This window comes from Hydractinia symbiolongicarpus, chromosome 11 (assembly GCF_029227915.1).
Source record: "Hydractinia symbiolongicarpus strain clone_291-10 chromosome 11, HSymV2.1, whole genome shotgun sequence".
NCBI classification, from domain to species: Eukaryota; Metazoa; Cnidaria; class Hydrozoa; order Anthoathecata; family Hydractiniidae; genus Hydractinia; species Hydractinia symbiolongicarpus.
The window spans coordinates 26044755-26066187 of NC_079885.1; the positions used below are offsets into that span (position 1 = coordinate 26044755).

The window sequence follows — 21433 nt, forward strand, 5'->3', positions numbered from 1 at the left end:
TGCCTTGTAGTATTCGGTAATACACTGTAATACCTTGTAGTATTCAGTAATATACTGTAATACCTTGTAGTATTCGGTAGTACACTGTAATACTTTGTAGTATTCAGTAATACACTGTAATACCTTGTAGTATTCAGTAATACACTGTAATACTTTGTAGTATTCAGTAATACACTGTAATACCTTGTAGTATTCAGTAATATACTGTAATGCCTTGTAGTATTCGGTAATACACTGTAATACCTTGTAGTATTCAGTATTATACTGTAATACCTTGTAGTATTCAGTAATACACTGTAATACCTTGTAGTATTCAGTAATACACTGTAATACCTTGTAGTATTCGGTAATACACTGTAATACTTTGTAGTATTCAGTAATACACTGTAATACCTTGTAGTATTCGGTAATACACTGTAATACCTTGTAGTATTCGGTAATACACTGTAATACTTTGTAGTATTCAGTAATACACTGTAATACCTTGTAGTATTCGGTAATACACTGTAATACTTTGTAGTATTCAGTAATACACTGTAATACCTTGTAGTATTCAGTAATATACTGTAATGCCTTGTAGTATTCGGTAATACACTGTAATACCTTGTAGTATTCAGTAATATACTGTAATACCTTGTAGTATTCAGTAATACACTGTAATACCTTGTAGTATTCGGTAATACACTGTAATACTTTGTAGTATTCAGTAATACACTGTAATACCTTGTAGTATTCAGTAATATACTGTAATGCCTTGTAGTATTCGGTAATACACTGTAATACCTTGTAGTATTCAGTAATATACTGTAATACCTTGTAGTATTCGGTAGTACACTGTAATACTTTGTAGTATTCAGTAATACACTGTAATACCTTGTAGTATTCAGTAATACACTGTAATACTTTGTAGTATTCAATAATACACTGTAATACCTTGTAGTATTCAGTAATACACTGTAATACCTTGTAGTATTCAGTAATATACTGTAATACCTTGTAGTATTCAGTAATACACTGTAATACCTTGTAGTATTCGGTAATATACTGTAATGCCTTGTAGTATTCGGTAATACACTGTAATACCTTGTAGTATTCAGTAATACACTGTAATACCTTGTAGTATTCAGTAATATACTGTAATGCCTTGTAGTATTCAGTAATATACTGTAATGCCTTGCAGTATTCGGTAATACACTGTAATACCTTGTAGTATTCAGTAATATACTGTAATACCTTGTAGTATTCGGTAATACACTGTAATACTTTGTAGTATTCAGTAATACACTGTAATACCTTGTAGTATTTGGTAATACACTGTAATAACTTGTAGTATTCAGTAATATACTGTAATACCTTGTAGTATTCGGTAATACACTGTAATACTTTGTAGTATTCAGTAATACACTGTAATACCTTGTAGTATTCGGTAATGCACTGTAATACTTTGTAGTATTCAGTAGTACACTGTAATACCTTGTAGTATTCAGTAATATACTGTAATGCCTTGTAGTATTCGGTAATACACTGTAATACCTTGTAGTATTCAGTAATATACTGTAATACCTTGTAGTATTCGGTAATTCACTGTAATACCTTGTAGTATTCAGTAATACTTTGTAGTATTTAGTAATACACTGTAATACCTTGTAGTATTCGGTAATATACTGTAATGCCTTGTAGTATTCGGTGATACACTGTAATACCTTGTAGTATTCAGTAATACACTGTAATACCTTGTAGTATTCAGTAATATACTGCAATGCCTTGTAGTATTCGGTAATACACTGTAATACCTTGTAGTATTCAGTAATATACTGTAATACCTTGTAGTATTCGGTAATACAATAATAGTAATACGTTGTTATATGGATTATTAAAACTTTAAACACGGTTGCTATTGCCTGCTATGACGTAAGTTGTAACCAATGACATGCCGCCCTTTACCTGGGTAATAAAGCTATATATGGGACTTTTCTGTCATTTGTATTTGGATGTCCAGTGTGATATTTAAGATGATTTAAGTTTGATGTTTTTGTCCTCAGTGATCATACATTTTCCCCCGCCATTAGCTTGACTTTCGTGTAAGTCACTAGTCGAAAACCAACAACCGTTGCAAAGAGGCTACAATAAACACTCGACGACAGCATGTTGAATAAACAGTGGTACTCTGTAGTTTGACAAATCATTAGTATTATCCCTATTGTTTTTGTTTGATTTTTTATATTTTCAAATATTTATACGCCAATAAGATGAACACTACTGCGTTACCTAAATTAGACCAAAGCTAAGTTGTTTATTTTTGAGCTTCAAAGATTATCTTTAATTTTGTAAACTTTGGGACGACAATATTTCTAATTGGGAATTTTTAACATCGATATGCGTGTGGCGTGGTGGAATGCAGAGGCAAGGGGGGATTGCGGGATTCCTACAATTTCGTGTCCTGATACTATAATATGCACTAATCATTGCTCCCCATGTTAGGATATATATAACTTGCTTCAGAGGTCCTGCAGTGTTTAATACTGGCTCTAATATTCCTTGACGGTGTTCTTGTAAGTCGAAATATCGAAGTTTTTTTCGTGCATTCTTATCACCCTAATTTTTTAAAAAATGTTGCAGATTAAAACAAAATAATACCAATACACCAATTCATAACAAAACAATTACATTTCCCGTTGTAAAAACCGGCGTATAAAAAAAAATTCCGACGAAATAGAATCTCTTTAGAAAATTTTTAGGCGATGTTTTATAGAACTGGAGTGTTGCACTAACTAATCGTTCATAATCTACACTTTGTGCTAAAAATGCATGAAGTATAAACTAGTATATAAATAACTAGCTGTATTATACTTCGTTTAGAAAGCGTTATACTATTTGACAGCCTGAGCGCTAATGAGAGGGTGGAAGGGAAGCGGAAAAGAAAATGAGATAAAAGACGTGCTGAATTACCTCCTTTTTTTTACTGCGTTATATTAAAATAGCAAGTGGTAACAAACTATAAAATGTCGTGCTTCTTTGTTTTGTTTAATAACTTTTTGTGTCTAGTAGCATGATTCGGACAAATACGTTTTTAAGCGTTTTAATAAATGTAGTTCACATCTTATGTAATTTTGGAGATATCGTAGATATATACTACGTTAATTATGCTGAACCTTATTAAGTGCACAATTTGTCAAGGCTGTTGTTGGTCGAAAAACAAAAAGGTCATATATAAAATCACTGTTTTGTCTAGAAAGTGTTTAAAATTTAGAACGATATCTTTTTTATTTGAACTTACTTTTGTTTTGTAGTGTTGAAGTGTTTTATTTTCTTTCTATTTTGCTTATTTACATAGGTTTATTATTTTTTTTATTTTACTAAACATTTTTTACAATTACTTGGCAGAAATATTTCACAGTCCTAAAGGTTCTGGACTGATATGTAGCTCTGCCAAAATTGTTTAAAAGCACAATGTATATATGTTAGAAATCAGATTATATTTGTATCAGTTATTTTTCTGTTTATGTCTTTCTCCATGAAGTATTAACGAAAGTTCAAGAGACTCGAGAAAGTGATTTGATAAAATGAATGCTGGAGTTATCAACTGTATTGTTAACAAGCCCCAGAATAATCTGAGGCGTTTTGTACGTTAAATGACTTGGGACTGGGTCAATTTTAGCAAAAAATGGGAAAAAAAATATCTTTTTCTCTCAGTACTTTAAGAAATGTTAACAACGTGTATGAGCTGGTCCTACCTACACCATATTTTATAACCAAAAACGTCGCCTAAGATTGTAGGTTTGGCATAGTCATGACTATTGATTGAGCGTTGTTCAAGTCAGTTCAGCCAGTAATACAGTGTATTACTGTATACTACACAATATTACAGTATATTACTAAGTATTACAGTGTATTACTGAATACTACAAGGTATTACAGTGTATTACTGAATACTACAAAGTATTACAGTGTATTACTGAATACTACAAAGTATTACAGTGTATTACTGAATACTACAAGGTATTACAGTGTATTACTAAATACTACAAGGCATTACAGTATATTAACGAATACTACAAGGTATTACAGTATATTACCGAATACTACAAAGTATTACAGTATATTACTGAATACTACAAGGCATTACAGTATATTACCGAATACTACAAGGTATTACAGTGTATTACCGAATACTACAAGGGATTACAGTATATTACCGAATACTACAAAGTATTACAGTATATTACTGAATACTACAAGGCATTACAGTATATTACCGAATACTACAAGGTATTACAGTGTATTACTGAATACTACAAGGTATTACAGTGTATTACCGAATACTACAAGGTATTACAGTGTATTACTGAATACTACAAGGTAATACAGTATATTACCGAATACTACAAAGTATTACAGTATATTACTGAATACTACAAGGTATTACAGTGTATTTCTGAATATACTACAAAGTAATACAGTGTAAAATACGGGATATTACTATGTACTACACTGTATTACTGTATATTACAAAGATATTATGCTAGGCACTAGTATGTATACTAGGCAGTATTATGTGTTAACAACATTACGACGTTGATAAATTGCTTAACGTCGTGTGTCGGATGTCGTTGGAAGAATACGACAATGTCGGATACGACATATTCACAGACTAAATGGATCCTTCCATGAAGTGCTTCCCTAATTCTGTTAACAACTACACATACCTCGATCCCGCTACCATTATCAGAGAACGTTTAGCCCGAGATTACGGTGACTTTCATACAATTTCCATTTTCTTTTGTCGCATTTTTCTTTTTTACTGGAAATTAGAGTGGCGGGAATATTTTTTTACCATTATTTTAAACAAAATTTCACTCATAGAATTATGTGTAAAAAGCATAAAAAGGCAGATAAATTTAAGGCAGATCAGTTACGTGCAATAAAAAACAAAAAAAATTATATTCTTTAACTAAAAGTCTAACATGTATACATTCGAAATTGTTGTAAAATGCTGTTTACACTGCTACATGCGACGAAAATAGAAGAACGTAAATACATTATAGACTCGGTACAAATATCAGCAATCTCACTCGCGCTATCATTGTAGAAAAGGGATTATTTTTTTAGGAAATACCAAAAGGGCGCGTTTACTAGGGAGGCGGGGATAATAGAAAGAAAGAAATAATAAAGAGGTGGGAATAACGGAGTAAATATGGTATGACAATGAATACAGATTTAATTTCCCAATCTTCTGCGCAATGATGAGGGTGAGGGCAAAGCTCGATGTCCCAGAATCCTACGACAGAACGAGATTCGCTAGCAAAGTGTACGTGTAAAGCACAAAAGAGCAGAGGGGGTAGCGTAAGCGTAAGAAAAGGATATATATATACAAAATTGAATAACCTAAGAGGATAGTAAAAGGATAGTAAAATAGTAAATAAACTGAACAACACTTAAGATTTATGACTTGTTGCTTCCATTACCGAGTCCGAGATCGAAACACCAATATCTTTAAAAACTTGTCACACTACCAATAACATCTCTATAATAATAACGGTAAAATTTAGAATTTTCATGTACTATACTTTCAAATAACTTAGATATTTGCTCCCAAAGGTTAAACGACAGCAACCCGGGAAAAAATGTTAATAATACTAGCTAAGGTCATATTTGATCTTATCCATCGTGACAATGTATCCTAAGAGAAAGCATGATACGGCTTCCCAAACGTTACATACAGTGAAAAAAATCTCCTTAGAGATTTACTGGTATCTTCTTAAGAAAAAAACTCTAGTACAATCAGGGGCGGCGCCACTAGGGGGGCTGAGGGGGACTTCAGCCCCCTCCCACTCTTTTGCTAAGTAATAATTTTGAAAATTGATGTTTCTGAAATCTCAAAATCTCAAACTATGCCTAGGCTCCACCCCCCCCCCCCCCCCTTTGAAAATTGTGGCGCCGCCCCTAACAATGCAAGGGACATAAATCAGGATCTGAAGAAAAATTTTCATTACCTTGAGGTCCTATTTAAACTTTTAAGCCATTTTGTTTTATAAGCAAGTCAGGTATGTGACATAACATCACATTGTGGGTCTAACTTTATGCAACATAGGAATTTAAGGATACTGTAAATTCTTTGGCCAGAAGTTAGTTTGATGTCAGTATCCTTAAAGGATTATTCTGTATTAGGATGACATACTGCGAGCCTTTACTAAAGCGCTTATCTCGTATGACACAGTTTACCTGCACTTATACGCTAGTGTTTAACACCGGATCTTACAGCTAGTCTATTGTGGTAAAATAATAGCTAACCTTTTAAAAGTACACGCAACTAAATAAATAAAAAATACAGATCTACACGTGGTATATGTTCTGAATTTGGTAAAAGTTGGGTACTGTAGATGCCTTAAGAAAAACCTGTTGAAAACATTCTGTAAATATTTAGAAATTCCAAAATTAAAGGAGAGGCGAACAAGAAACTATTTTGTGGTAGCCAGAAAATAGTTCCTAAAATCTACTAAGGTAACTACTATAATAAGAAATAAATAACTATATTTCATACCTAAGTATCTGTATATCTTCCTAGCAAAATCTTTGCAATAGCTAGGTTTTGGATGTACGTACATCAAAAATAAAATCTTTCCCTTAAGATAACCAAGAATATTCTACGTACTATAATAATTACAGCATTTTTTAACTTTCATTTAAACTTCTCTGAATATAAGAAATATCTATCATGACCAACAACATTATTTTTTTATGTTTTGCGTCCGTTTTCCACAACTTACTACGAGCTTCGAACGATGAAGTTTGTTATTTAACAACAAATCGAACGCGCAATATGGTGGCTTTATCTTTCTTTCATGAATCTTTACTTTCTTTATCTGTACTCACAAACTAAATATCAATTTGTTCAGTATACGTATGAAATAATAAAAATGTTCTTCGCATGATGTTCAACATTTTTTGCTAATTTGTTGTTTAACTTTTTTTTGTGTGCGTATTCACCCGTTTCCATCACAATAAGGAGAAATATATTCCATTGTTTTTTTTTAATTTAGCCGCCCGTTTCGCAAATGTGTGAAAAAACAAAATTATAAAAAAAATTCAGCACCCACAAAGATGTAAACAAAACTGGTATTTTTAACAGACTGTTTTATATTTTGGGTCTAGTGTGATATCGTTCTGCAGAGTTTTACATGAAAATGTACCATTTTTATGTGAAATACATCAAATTTTTATAACCCTACAGATATTTTCATTATGAAATATTCTTAGTCTTTTTTCTTGTTATAATGGCTGAACATGTAAATTGATTAGAGCTGACTATGCCAGTCGGTCTGGTCTTTAAAATCAACACAGTCATCATGAACTTTTATTCAGCAGCGTGCCGTGGGCAGTTCGCCTCTCCTTTAAACTCCTGTTATGTAAAGTTAATTTAATCAAAAATTAGTTTTCTCTGCAAATTGATACAAATTAAAACGTGGGTTTTACGTAAAATAAAGCTTTGATAACGCTAACAAATTTTAAATGCATGAATTAAAAATAATCAAGATTCACTGCTGGTTCATTTCGCATAAATTTAAATAATTTCGTCTTTTTAAAGGGGTGCTTATATAATTTGGACGTACTTTTTTGACAAGGAAAAAAATCAACGGTACGTGTTGCAAATATATAAAAGCTAAATATGTTACCTTTAGAAGTTGTGCTTGTACAAATTAGTAGCTCAAATAAGAATTTTGAATGCACTAGGACACTCTCCGCAGATCCTCGTTGATAATAGTACCATTATGATCTTAAGAGGCTATCCTGGGTAACTAATAATACTAATATAATTTACTAGAACCGTCTGCTTTAAGAGATTATTCATGAAAATAATGATTATGGAGCTAGTTACTTACTCCTCAATGCGACCATTTTGTTTGCTTAAATAAATAGTCTCCCTTTACAAAAATATTAAGAACGGAGCTAATATCATATTTTTCTATGAGAATTCACAACAAGGTGTTATTATTATTATTATTATTATTATTATTATTATTATTATTATTATTATTATTATTATTATTATTATTATTATTATTATTATTATTATTATTATTATTATTATTATTATTATTATTATTATTATTATTATTAACAATTTCTTTTACATTGACGTGTAAAAAAAAAAAAAAAATTCTAGCTTCTCGGGAAAATTCGCTAGTTAAAGTCAATGAAGAAGGCAATTAATTTAGTTAATTTGACTTCTTTGCTTTGCATACCATCATCCTGAAATAAAGGATAGATAGATAGATGTGCATATTTTACATGGCTAGCCTCACAAATATCGAGGGATATACCCTGTCTATTATTTCCAGGAGGGGCCATGGCTTAGATGGAGAGTCCTAGAGTATTTAATGCTCATTTTGAGCGACGCAGACCCAATTAGGGCCTGCGCTCTACTAGACAACTCCCGGCAACATCCAACGACCCACACAGTGTGCCATCTTCCCAATTTCCCTCACATGGCTTGGGTTAACCCGGGGCTATTGTAACATTCACTCGCCCATGTTGAATCGCCGTCAAGAGGAATCGAACCCCGGTCTCCCGCACAGAGTACGAGAGCTATAACCACTAATCTACGGCGCCACAAAATGATGGTTAGACTATAGCTTTTATTTTTGAGATCCTATATATTGCAAGGAAGTGGTATACCAGAAAATTCGGGAAAAAAAACAACAAAAACAAACCGCAAAATGCTATAAATACTAAATAAAAGTCTGCCTGTCAAATAAAACCTAATCCATTAATATACGGTTTGCACAACCTACAAGGGCAACTTTTTGGATTCCATTTCTTAATTTTTGACTTAAACTCTTGTAACGTTTCAGATGTTTTTATATTTGATGGTATCATCTGCCACAATTTTGGCGCGAAATTTGAGATAGTTTCAGTGCCATAAGTAGACGTTTTTGCTGTGCGATAGCAAAGTTATCTTTCATTTCTCAAATTATAAGTGCTACTACGGAACAGAAAAATATCACTTATTATATCAGGTGAGAGTTTGTTTTTAGCTTTATATATTTCTATAGCTAGTGTTTCAAGATTTTTTTCGTGTATCGTTTTTGATTTATCTCTATGTAACAGTTCCTTAAATGTTGATGTATGGTCACAATAGATTATTCGAAGTGCTCTTACATGCAGATTATTAATTCTGTTATTCAGTGTTCTATTGTGGAACATCCATATCAAAGGACAGTAACTGAATTGAGAGGTAACAAAAGCCTTCATAATAACTCTTCTTTTTTAAGTATCCATGTAAGGTGCAACACGCGCTAACGCATGTAGTTTTTGGCTGGTTTTTTGACATAAGTCCGTTACATGCAAATCAAATTTTAATTTCCGATCAATTTTTATCCCTAACAGTTTCTGTTGGTCACTGTTTTCAATGTACGTGTCTCCAGCTTTTGTATCAAGTGGTAAGCTAGAAAGAAGATGGCTCTTTGCTTCATTGGCTTTCATACCGTTTTCAGCAAACCATATAAACATTCTTTTTGCTATTTTTTCAAGGTCTTCTACAACTTGATTTTTATCAGACCCATACGTATATGGGGTGTTGTCATCTGCGTAGCTAGCTATATCAGTTTCAATCGTTATCAGAAATAAATCTATCAGGAAAACGTTGAAGAGTAGTGGGCCTAAAATAGACCCTTGTGGCACACCAAATAAAATGTCCAGTAACGTACTAAATGAGTTGTTTATTTTAACTCTTTGTTTCCGGCCAGTTAAATAGCTATGTATTAATCTCAAAGCATCCTTGTCAAACCCATAAGCGTGCAATTTAGCAATAAGTAAATCGTGATTTATACAGTCAAAAGCTTTAGACAAGTCTGTCAATAACGCTGCGTAAGATCCTTTATTATCTAGGCTTTTTTTACATTTTTCGATCATTGCTATAAGGCATTGCTGCGTACTAAAACCTCTCCGAAAACCACACTGCTGCTTGTTAAAAATAGGTTGAAAAAAAGCTTCAATTTGTTCGTATAAGCATTTTTCGAATATCTTAGAGATATTAGGCAGTATACTGACCGGGCGGTAGTTACACTTGTCCGTACGGTCCTCCTTTTTGAAAAATGGAATGACGTCTGCGTTCTTAAGGCTTTTTGGAAAATTGGATTGGTCGATGTTATAATTTATGCTATTGCACAAAGAATTTTCCTGTATTGTTTTCGTTGGAATGTCAGACTGCTGTGTAGTTTTATTTTTATCCAAATCTTTAATTTTTTTTGTAACATCAGATAGGCTGACTCGTCTAAAAGAAAGCTTTTTACCAGACTCGCCATAAAACTGTTTGATTTTGACAACACTTGGATGATTAGCAAATTTCGATAACGAGGTCTCAATAGATTTATCATTAAAAATATTATCCTTTTGTGGATTTTCATTTAGCTTGATTCTAAGATTGGGAACAAGGTTGCAAAAATAATCATTGAAAATCGATGCTATTTCAAGGTCATCAGTGATAGTTTTTCCATTTTCAACTAATGTTATCAGCTCTTTGTTTTTGACTTTCTCAGTAAGGCAAGGTTTAACTGTGTTCCAGAATTTTTTATTATCTGTAACACTTTTAATCTCTAAATTGTTATAGTAGGTTTCTTTACTTTTTTGTACTAGTTTGACACATTTATTTCTTTGCTTTTTAAAAGCAGTTTCATTTTCATCGCTTTTGTTTTTTAAGTATTTATTTCTTAGTCTAGATCTAGTCATTATTGCCTTATTTAACTCTTTATTCATAAAAGATGCTTGGTTGGTTCTCAAATATTTCGTTTTCTTTGGAGCATGTATATTAAGAGTGTTCATGACTTTGTTCAAAGATGCTTCAAGATCAATACCTAAGAAATCGGTTTCATTTAACGATTTAAAAAGGTCCCCCCCGGAAAGTTTCATGGTCAAATTTTTTGTAGTCCCTATGGAATTCCCTATGGAAAAGGTGGAATTGCAAAACGTTATAGGATCTGTACGTGTTTTATGTCGACAAGATAAGAATGTTAATTTTTAACTATTAGCTCTTTTTATTAAGAGAAGGTGATAATTGACTTTTTCATCGTGGGGTCCGTTGTTTATATTTTTGGCCCTAAAATATGGCTTTACATAAGAATTGTTTTGGATGAAAATAAAAACATTTATTCACACTTTAACTTATGTAAGCTTCGGGTTTGTTTGAGAATTCTTATAGCAGATTTCAGAAAAGTAAGGGAGCTTTTGAAAGAAAACTCCAAAGTTTCTTTTGAAGTTGCTTGATCACAATTGCAGCTTGCCAGGACCTTTATACCAACAAATGTATTGCTCCTGCTGTCCAGGAGCTGAGTCCAGTTGGCTAACCGTTACCCAAACATAAATTATGCGTCTTTAATGTTCTAGTAGCTAGCAGTTTTATAGCTCCATAACTGGAAATATCAGACACGCCAACAAAAGGTAGTTAGGTAGTATTCCTTTCCAACTTTTATGTACAGCTAAATAGCTAAAAACTAGTTAACAAACCTTAGAACAATCCAAAACTATTATTAAAACGTTGTTACCTAACCCCCGGTGTTTAAACTGCAGGATTGGTGTCAAAATCTGATCTGGCTTTGATTTTATACCGTAAAAGTCAAAATCTTGGAATTGTTAAAGTTCATAGATACGCGAGCGAGAACATCATATAAATAAAATGAGTTGTAACTTAGTGTCAACGTCAACGAAGCAATAAACTTCAAGAAAATTATTCCTATTCTTTGCTTTTAAACCTTTTAATACTTGATGCAACTCTAATCTTTTTAAACGTGTTCTTACCTTTCTCAAATCAGTTTTAATTACGAAAGAAGCATTTCCACTATGAAAGGGAATTCAATAATGTACGTTTTTTGTTTTCTGAGTAATTGAAGATGTCACTGCAGCGTTAACTTGAAAGAAGCAACATTGAATGAAGCGATTTATACATGTTTCCTCTCTCTCTCTAATACATAAAATCTTAACATAGCGGACATCCTTTTAAGTGGACACCTGTCTACAACGGAAACGTTTCTCGGAAATAAATAAAATGGCGGTCAAATTCTTTTAACATAACCCCTGTAGTCGATGCTTCAAGGTTCCAATTTACATTAGCACCTACTTTTTTATAGCAGACATGTATGCAGTTTCAAAATCTTAACATCTTCAGCCTATTTTTGTTTTTAAATGAAAGATAGCTCATTTAGATTATGTATTGTCTTTTGGTCGTTATTTTCCAAAAAATTATCCTCTTATAAACTTAAATTTGTGGACAAAAGGTATGCCATGTAATTTCCAATCAATAAAATACACATTTATTTCATAGGAAATTTCGTCCCAGGACCATAAATTTATCAAATTATAAGATTACATTTCTTTTTCCCATTAATTACTTAATTTAGTAAAAATCTAAAAATAAAATTTTTTGACAAATTTAATAAGCTATATAAAAGTTACAAACTAAAAACTGGAACAGTCGTTCTACCTCCACCCAACCCTTACGCCTTTAATTATAAATAGTAAATCAGGATGCGTAGCTATAGAATTTTTAGGCATGCGATGTTTCATGATTTCGAAGATTTCAGGAAACATTTTTTTTTCGGATTCTGCACTGCAATCAGTGCGCACATTACGCGCATGCGCTGTTAGAAGCGCTTCTAATATATATTCAACAGTTCAATACTGTTCTTTCTCTCTCGCATTGTGTTTTGTGTTTGTCAGGAAGATGTAAAAAAAGAAATTTTTCTTTTTCTCTAAAATTTTTTTCAAAATTCAGATTCTGAAGTGATTTAACTGTTTACAATTATAGAATTATATTTCTGGTGGCCTGTACAAGTTGTCAGTTTGTGAGCTGCGGTTTTGTTGGTTTTTGCGGTGGCGAGAGTGAAGACTTTTTTACATTCAACATCAATATTTATCTAGAAATGAATAATTGTGTAAATTTTTTCACTATTTTTAATATTGTTAAGTATATCTTAAATTTATTTCATTTTACTTTGCCTTAAAGTAGCTAGGTGTCCGAATTTAAATTTCTGTCCTAAATATACTCAGATTTTACGATTCTGGCGCGCAAAAACTAAATAAACCGAATAATGATTAATTTTTAATCTGGTTAATCCGTTAAATCAAGCTAAGACCTGCGAAAAGAATAAATAACAAAGTATTACATTGGTTGACGTTTACCTCTTATGTGACGAAAAATTCCTCACGATTAAATAATTTGTCCAAGATTATGAAATTTTTATACCCGAAAAAGTCTCTCGAAAATATCACTCACGCGATAAATTTATTTGTGTTTTACAGCATACTCAGAAAGTATGTTCAGTTAACTTTATGAGATAGAAACAAGTAACAATAACAACAACAACAACAACAACAACAACAACAACAATAACAATAACAACAACAATAACAACAATAACAAAACAGCAACAAAATATATTTTTAGACTTTGGTTTCCTATTTTATGGTTTCCTGAAATCAAGTCTGAAACTTTGAGATGTTATTCAAATAAAATAAACAAACGAGTCTTGAAATGTGGGAGTAGCTCTTCCACAGGTGCTCCAAAGTGACGCCAGCTTGTGTCCACTTTAAAAAAGCCATGTTAATGGCCAATCCGCAAGTTAACCATTCTTTACAAAGAATGAAGAAGTATTTTTTTGTTTTCTTCCCCGATACTAGTCAATTAGAAACATTTTTTAAAGTTTTGAAATTTTCAAATCTATTTTGAACTTTGGTAAAATGATAGTACTTGAAATATTTTCTCAAGAACTTCTAACCACCTATATTTACTGCGTCATTATACAAAGAAAATAATGTGTGGAGGAGAGCTTATGTATAGTTGTTGAATAACACGTGTGGAGGAGAATGGGTACATAGTTGTTGAATGACAAGACAATGATAATGGGTTATTGTATTATGCTTATTGACTTGTTGTTCCGTTTCTTTACGTAAATAATAAACAAACAAACAAACAAGCATCAAACTATGAGACAACAAATATGTGCTTAATAAGCAATTAAATTTTTTCTGCTAACAATAATAATTTGAGCGATTTGTTAGTTTTCATGAGTGGGGCCATTGCGACTGCTAACACGGGATAATATTAATACTTACTCGAACACTCTTTTACCTTCAGTGTGAAAATAAAAAAGAATTCGTTAACGTTTTATGCTTGCCTGATCGGAGCGTACACCTGAAGGTAATTAGCTAGTAAATGTAAAACACGTCCAGGTACCGCGTACAGCATTGATTAGACACCCGGACATATCTCTACGTCTTTCTAGTGGAACGCTCATTTGAGAGGAACTCTTATATTAGAATTTGACGTAGGGCTTCTTAATCGATGCATCGCAGTAAAATATAATTTAGTTTTAACTAATAACAAAAAGTATAAGCAAAGTTAAAATCAATAAAAATAAAGCAGAAAAAAATAATTTAAAAATGAATTAATAAATACAAACGAGTCACGTGATTAAATTAAATGTTCATGTTTTGAGGTTGGAAACTTGCCATGTGTTTGGTCAATAAAGACATAGTTGTAATTGTTTCTTGACTTAGGATCTAAACATGACTTAAGTTGTGTAAGGAATTGCACAAAAAGTTATAAATACTTACTAGCAGTATAACAATGAGACGTTATATGCGATAGACGTGTGTTAATGACACCCCTCACAAAGACACATGCGTGCAATACGCGACAGCTATTTGTAAGATTGGCGCTTTTTACGCTGGTTCTAATTTAACATTGACACTTTTGCGCCAGCTCATCGTCAGTCCCAAAATTTGGTCTAACGACTTTTAAGCTCGCGCTTTACGTCACTTAAAGTAAAACGAAATAAAAAAAAATTCGACATTAATTTCATTCGCCTTTGTTCCAAGAGAACTTATACGTTTTGTCAATCTTTTTTAATCTATTCCAGGACAATGACGTGGTTATTGATGCATGTTAATTTTAAAAAAAATTCCCGTACTTGTTAATATAGAATTTGATGTTGACATAAATTTGGATTGTTCTTGATTCTACATGTGCACCTTCTTATCATTATCCTTACACACGTCAGTGCGATGATTTTTGTTGTATTACGACAACTTGAACATGCCAAGGTGCTGATATAGTGCTTGTGGAAAAAGAGTGAACGTCATTTATGTCAAGAATGTGATGACATTTTAGTCATTTTCTTTCTTGCGGTGCTTCATATTCCTTAAGGCATTTTCGGTGATAATTAACCAAATAATACCACCCGCCCCAACCCATTATTTTCTTAGGCTTGCCACCCTGTTGAATAGTAAACATGGAGAAATTGATGATGATCAAGTCTAATGAATTTAATAAAATAAAAACAATTAATTACGTCATGAAATGTCTTGTTTGCAAAAGGATTTAAGGAAATTCTCTTTTTAGGGAGTCCATGACGTCACTTGAGATTATTTGCTACTTGTTTTAGCTTGTAGTGAGTTGAGGAAATGGCGCAATGGGGTAACAAGCTTAACATTTTAAAAGATTTTAATAATAATAAAGTTTTTTTGGAAGAAACGTGTAGATACGTTATGTATACGTGATTTTTATTCCTTAACAAAGCATTGTTCTGGTGACACACTTTTTAATTCTTCTCAAATGACTGTGTATTATGTCAATATTATAGAACAAGTGTTGATATTTGACAAACGTTTCAGCATGCGAAAAAATTATAAAAAGGTACAGAATTATAAGCAGTTTTGTTCTACCAGCTCATAAGAAAAATTAACACCTAAATATGCTCCTAACTCGCTGTTAACACTGTCTTAAAAATGTCGCGTTGTATTTTGACTGTAAAATGTTTTTATCACGTGGTTAAGGACAGCCGGTCAATGCTGTTCTGAAGTGTTAAGTCCAAATAACAATCCCTCCGGCTAAGCCTTTGCAATTCATGAAAAAGCTATACGTGTTTGTTCTCACTCTTGTAAATGTCATGCGTATCCGTTCCACACCATGTAAGCTGAAATCAAAAACATTTGTGATCCGTACTCGGTTAGCCTGTAAGCTATAAATTTGTTTTGCAGGATTGTGGTTATATGTTGGCATGGATGAAAAGTCATAAACAACACAAAATGTTTGGTAGAGTCGTGGTCATTTTTCTCATTTACATAAAACTTATAAATATATGAATATTATATCTTGCATATCAAAATAAAATACGTTTCTATTAATAAGCCGAATTTCTCATCTAAAAAACTTTGAGTTAAAAACGTTTTCACTTACTTACAGCGTAAATTCTACTTTACGCGTAAAGGTCCAGATACACTGATAAATTTTCGGTAGAGTTAAAGTTCTCTTCTTGTTCCCAGTAAGAGAATTTTAAACTCGTGATAAAGAGAAATACGTGCTTTTCTAACAACTTCTTAAAAAATATTTTGAAAATAAAAAAGTGAAAACAATTACTAAAATACAAAAAAATACAAAAATACAATAAAATTTAAAATGTGTAAAGATGGGATAAAAATATAAAAAAAAATTTGGAGAGAAATTTAAAATATATGTACATGATAAATTGGTCGTGTAAAATACAAGTGCAATAACCCTTGTTATATTTATCAAAAAATTCTACGAATTATTTTTAATTGGCCAACTTGTCTTCTAAAAGAGGCATTAAAAATTCCAACAAAAAACTCTTAAAGGCAAAATCGATATAGTGAATCGCAATTCGAGAAAAATAAAGTAAAGATTGTAAATTGTAAAGAACAAATTAAAAAATGTTTTTATAATGTGCACATTTTACACAAAAAAACTAATATACTAAAAAAAAACCCAAAAAAAAACAACAGATGAATTAACAATGATAAATGATAAAGCTTTCGTGAATCACAAAGAAAATTCCACATTTTGTTTCCAGCTACTACATCTCTATCAGATGGACACATCTGTACGAATTCTTTACTCCTCATAAAAACAAAAATAAGAACAAAAATATTTTCACACGTGCCCTTGTGTTGTTGGAAGGACCTTATTAATTTTGAAACAAAATATTTGCCAAACTAAGCGTTCAACTTTTTTTAACCTTAATAGACACTATTATTGTAAGTCGTAATATGAAAGAAAACAAAACACATCGCAAAGATAGAAATGGATATAGGCACATTTTAAATCAACATTTTCTGAAAAAACAACCTTTATTTAGACAGTATTCGCGCTAGCTCAAAAAGTAATGAATGCGGCTGGGTTTGTTTTTAAAGAGACTTCGCAGTTTCGAGAAGCATCAAGTTTTTGTTTCAAAAAGACTTTTTTTGCATATGTATTTCAAAATAGGATCTGGTATATCTTCTTTTTACGAAAGAAATTATTTATTTTGGAAATAAAGAAGAAAAACTATATTCTGCATGGTTTGTTATTGTACACATTTTATGATGACTCTCTCAAAATTTGTAATTTTTAAATCGTTAAAAACAATCCAGTCACTCTAAAAATATTAAAACACTATAAAAAATATTAAAAATAAATTTGTTTTTAAAAGATAAAGAATGAAATATATATATAAAACACAATAAAAGACTTTTATGTTACAAATTCAATCTAAAATATATCTTAATAAGTCCTATATATTCACTAAAAAATCATCTTCTCAATATGGGTACGTAGTCGTAACCGGTCTATATGGAGTGTAAAACGAACTTATTCTATCTTGCTCGCCAGGAACAGTACCGAAAGTGCTGTATGCAGCAGCATTGATTGGAGGATAGAATTCCGCTCTTCCCTCACCATTAGGAAAAGGACTGTTTGGTGGTGAGAGAAACCTCGATGGTGATCCATTGTATATTTCGTTTGATGACGAAGCAAGCTCAGATAATCGAGATGCAGCTGAACCACCTGTGTCTCTTGCGGCTTGTGTCACTGCGGCTAACGTTGCAGCGTCGGTGGAAGAGCCAGTCACTCGTGATATATAGTCCAAAGGAGGAGGGACAGTTGCTGGTAACCCTCTCTCCGCTGCATATCGAGCAGCTGATACTGAAGAGGAAACATCGCTGAAACTGTAATTCAAGTGGTACTGTAGAAAGCTGGAATCGAGGTTGGTGTAAGACATGGTGTGGCTAACATCAGGATATGTCGCCCTTGTGAATGTTTGACCAGCATCGTATATGGTGGTCGTTGATGGAACTTTAGATTCTTTATCGTTCTCCTCCACCGTAGATGATTTTTCACTGTTGTTATTACTATCAGTGTTATTAATCACGCCGTTGGAGTGAATTTCGTTATGCGCGTGAAAATTCTCTCTCTCCTCAACTTTTACCGCCTGTTCATCTTGAGGTGGCTTTTTATCGCTTTCATCAATGACTTCCTCGTGGGTTCGTGTAACCAGTTTTTCATTTTTATGCTGTACCTCCTCAATGATAGTACTTTCTTGAAGCAGTTTCTCTTGATGGCTGTTCGTCCACAATTTGTGCTGGCTCTCCATCAACACTTCTTTCTCGTCCTCCTCATCATCGTCAATATCTCCATCCTCTTTCTTCACATCCTTCTTTCTGAACCGTCTGCGTCTCCTCAAATAGCTGCCGTTTTCGAACATATTTATGGAGTCAGGATCTAAGGACCAATAACTACCTTTTCCTGGCTTATTATCATCACGAGGGACTTTAAGAAAACATTCATTCAAGCTAAGGTTATGTCGAATAGAGTTTTGCCAGCCCTGTTTGTTTTGACGATAATAAGGGAAGCGATCCATAATAAATTGGTAGATGCCACTCAGTGTGAGCTTTTTCTCTGGCGAACTTTGTATGGCCATCGATATAAGTGCAATGTATGAATAAGGTGGTTTTACCAACTCTTTCTGTTGAGATTGCATGCCCAACATGGGATATGGAGTGTAATAATGATGATGATAATGCGGGTCACCGTACGGGTTTCCAGGGTAGTATGGGCTGGTTATGTTGGCGTAAGTTTGACCGCCACGGTATACACTAGAACGATAATAGTCTGCATAGGCTTGTGGGTCTTGGCTGTAACTGTAGTAGGGTGTAGGGCAAGCAGAAGCCGCGCTCTCCACCACAGACGATGTTGTGAAAGGTGGAACGTCCATATTTTTTGCTAAAAAGATAAATCAAGTAAAAATTATATATAAAAATTAACTATAATCTTAATGAATCAGTTTTTACGTTTTAACATTTAAACTTTTCTCCCAGTAACACGAAAAAATATTTAAAGTTTTCTTTAAAATGAATGAGCAATATGTCAACAAAATATAAATAATACTTTGTGGTGCATTGATTTCAGTTTTGGCGCGAAAATGTTTTTATTTGCTAAAACCGATGTATTAAATTTCGTTATAGATTATTTCCAGTTTTAAGCTGTATATACTTGTTTTTATATAATTCTTAAAAAAAAACGAAAAATAAAAAACATTGGTAAGACGATATAAAAATTATAAAAATAATCTTAAGAAAACAGAAGTTCGGAATTCAAAATAATTCCTGAAATAATTTTTCATCCACAATATATTACAAAACTTTTATCTTCTTGTTTAACCTCAATCTTTAAATAACTTTGTTTTGTTATCAGAATCCTTAAAGTTTTTCTAAAATTTAGGAAAAAATAGACTAATGACAAAATAAACAGAAAAATGTATCCTCACATGTTCTCCCGACAATTGAATGATTTTTAGTTTAGAATACTAAAATCGTCTCGCTGTGACCTAGCTATACTTCCGTTTCGTTTCGTAGTTCTTCGCAGGCTCTCTGTTTTCATTTGACGGAATCACGTTTTACTCCTTTATAATTAAGCGGATAAAATATTTAATTAAAAGACAAAAGCTCTTATTTTAGCAAAAAAATAAATTAAAAAAGGTAAACATGTTAACTAAAGAAATTAATATTAGTTAAGACATTTGATTGCCTAATTAAGTGCTTGGGGATAAATACGGAACTCCCTGTCCGAGTGTTATATTCGTCAACTTAATAATTATATTCTTTTAATTCGCTAACATGGTTTTTGTACCCCACCAGATATCCTCTTAGGTGAGAAAAGAGATTTAAACCCTCTTGATAACTTTTCTTTGAGACGGAAACACTTAGAAACAATGTGTAACAAGCTAAAAGACGGATCCTGTAAGTTCTAAATCGACATTAATCTCACACAATTAAAAAAAGAACTCTGTGATCTTTTTAAGAAAAGTGTGATATTTTTTCGTCTATCTTTTTCTTATTTTTAATTACGTGTGAACACCAGTGGAGTAAGAAAAAACTTTTTTAATTTTTTTTTCTTACATTTTCACAAATTTTAGTAATTAATCATTAGGGATTCTTTACAAAGCTGTGCGCAACTGTAGGTGCAATTGTTCTAACGATCCGCAGAAAAATCACACCAGAGAATTTCCAGACATTATTATTCTGTTTCTTTATCAAAACCTGAGTAGCCAGTCTCAATTACTAACATACAAAGAAATATAACAATAAAAAAATTTGAATGAAAATTGGGTTCATATCATGTAACATGCGAAATATCAAACATTGAAAAAGGTTCAAACATTGAGAAATGTTTGGACGCGTTATTTCTTCCATTATGAGCCACACACGAGTGTGTCTTCACGCAACATTCTTTTTTTTTTAATTATATTCTAAAAGAATTATTTGTTTAGCAGATGCACGCTTGCTTCGTTTATGCTTTTTAGTTTTTGTTTTTCTAAACTAAAATTATCTAAATATGCAAATCCAAAATGATAACAATTTGTTGTTTTCAAAACTCAAGCAGCCCACCCTCTCCCACCTCTTGTCATACAAACTATCTATATAATATTACATTTTCTCTTTTAATATTTTTAGACAAACAACATTAGATGAAAAGAACATCAACTTTCGGTAAAGTTCTATTTACAATATCTACAAACCTTTTGAATAACACCAATGGATCAACAAGATCTTCTTCAAGAACAACAACAATCACAAATTATATATAAACCTTGTGTTGACAGTTAAAATTCAAGAATGAGACTTGGTAAATAAAATCACAAATTAATGCAATGCTTATTTTTATTTTTGTCAAGAAAAAAAGTCTTTCTCTGAATAAAAGGTTTGAAAATGAACGATTTTTAAGAGAGCTTTCTTTTCTTAACAAGAACCTTTCACAGTTTCACGATCTGTCATATTGCGTAGTACACGCTGTGATCTTCCGACTTAACCGTGGTGGTGAAGAGAAAAGTGTCAATCATTATTTTACGACGATCTACAATATGACGAAAAGACCGCTGTAACATAGGATAATCATTGGTGACAAAATTGTCAAAAACAGTGACAAAAATCACGACTTGTTTGATTTTACCGCATCTTTTGGACGAGATCAACACTTTCCGAAAAACATTAATGCACCTTTAAAATATCCACAGCTAAAAATAAAAGTTTTAAAAAATGTTTAAACACAACCACTGCGAGTAAAATCATTACGTTTCAATATTAAGATGCTAAATTTTTGTTTAAGTAA

The 21433-nt window shown here is 32.2% G+C and overlaps 1 protein-coding gene and 1 long non-coding RNA gene across 3 annotated transcripts; both read right to left on the bottom strand.

The window, feature by feature from the left end:
* Nucleotides 1-4917: 4917 nt before the first annotated feature.
* LOC130613743 (uncharacterized) lies at nucleotides 4918-15388 on the bottom strand. Its single transcript, XR_008975723.1, has 3 exons — nucleotides 14608-15388; nucleotides 14107-14185; nucleotides 4918-5524 (listed from the first exon to the last, which is right to left on the bottom strand). It is a non-coding gene; the product is annotated as an uncharacterized LOC130613743 (long non-coding RNA).
* Nucleotides 15389-17305: 1917 nt separating this feature from the next.
* Nucleotides 17306-21222, bottom strand: LOC130614467 (forkhead box protein C1-A-like). Of its 2 annotated transcripts, XM_057435894.1 has the most exons (3): nucleotides 20844-21222; nucleotides 19593-19727; nucleotides 17306-19048 (listed from the first exon to the last, which is right to left on the bottom strand). In XM_057435894.1, the coding sequence occupies exon 3, from the start codon at nucleotides 19038-19040 to the stop codon at nucleotides 17589-17591; it is 1452 nt and encodes a 483-aa protein (XP_057291877.1). In that variant the 5' UTR covers nucleotides 19041-19048; nucleotides 19593-19727; nucleotides 20844-21222; the 3' UTR covers nucleotides 17306-17588. The 2 variants fall into 2 exon arrangements, with proteins under 2 accessions (XP_057291877.1, XP_057291876.1); XM_057435893.1 differs by lacking the exon at nucleotides 19593-19727 and having other exon boundaries at nucleotides 20844-21220.
* Nucleotides 21223-21433: the final 211 nt, after the last annotated feature.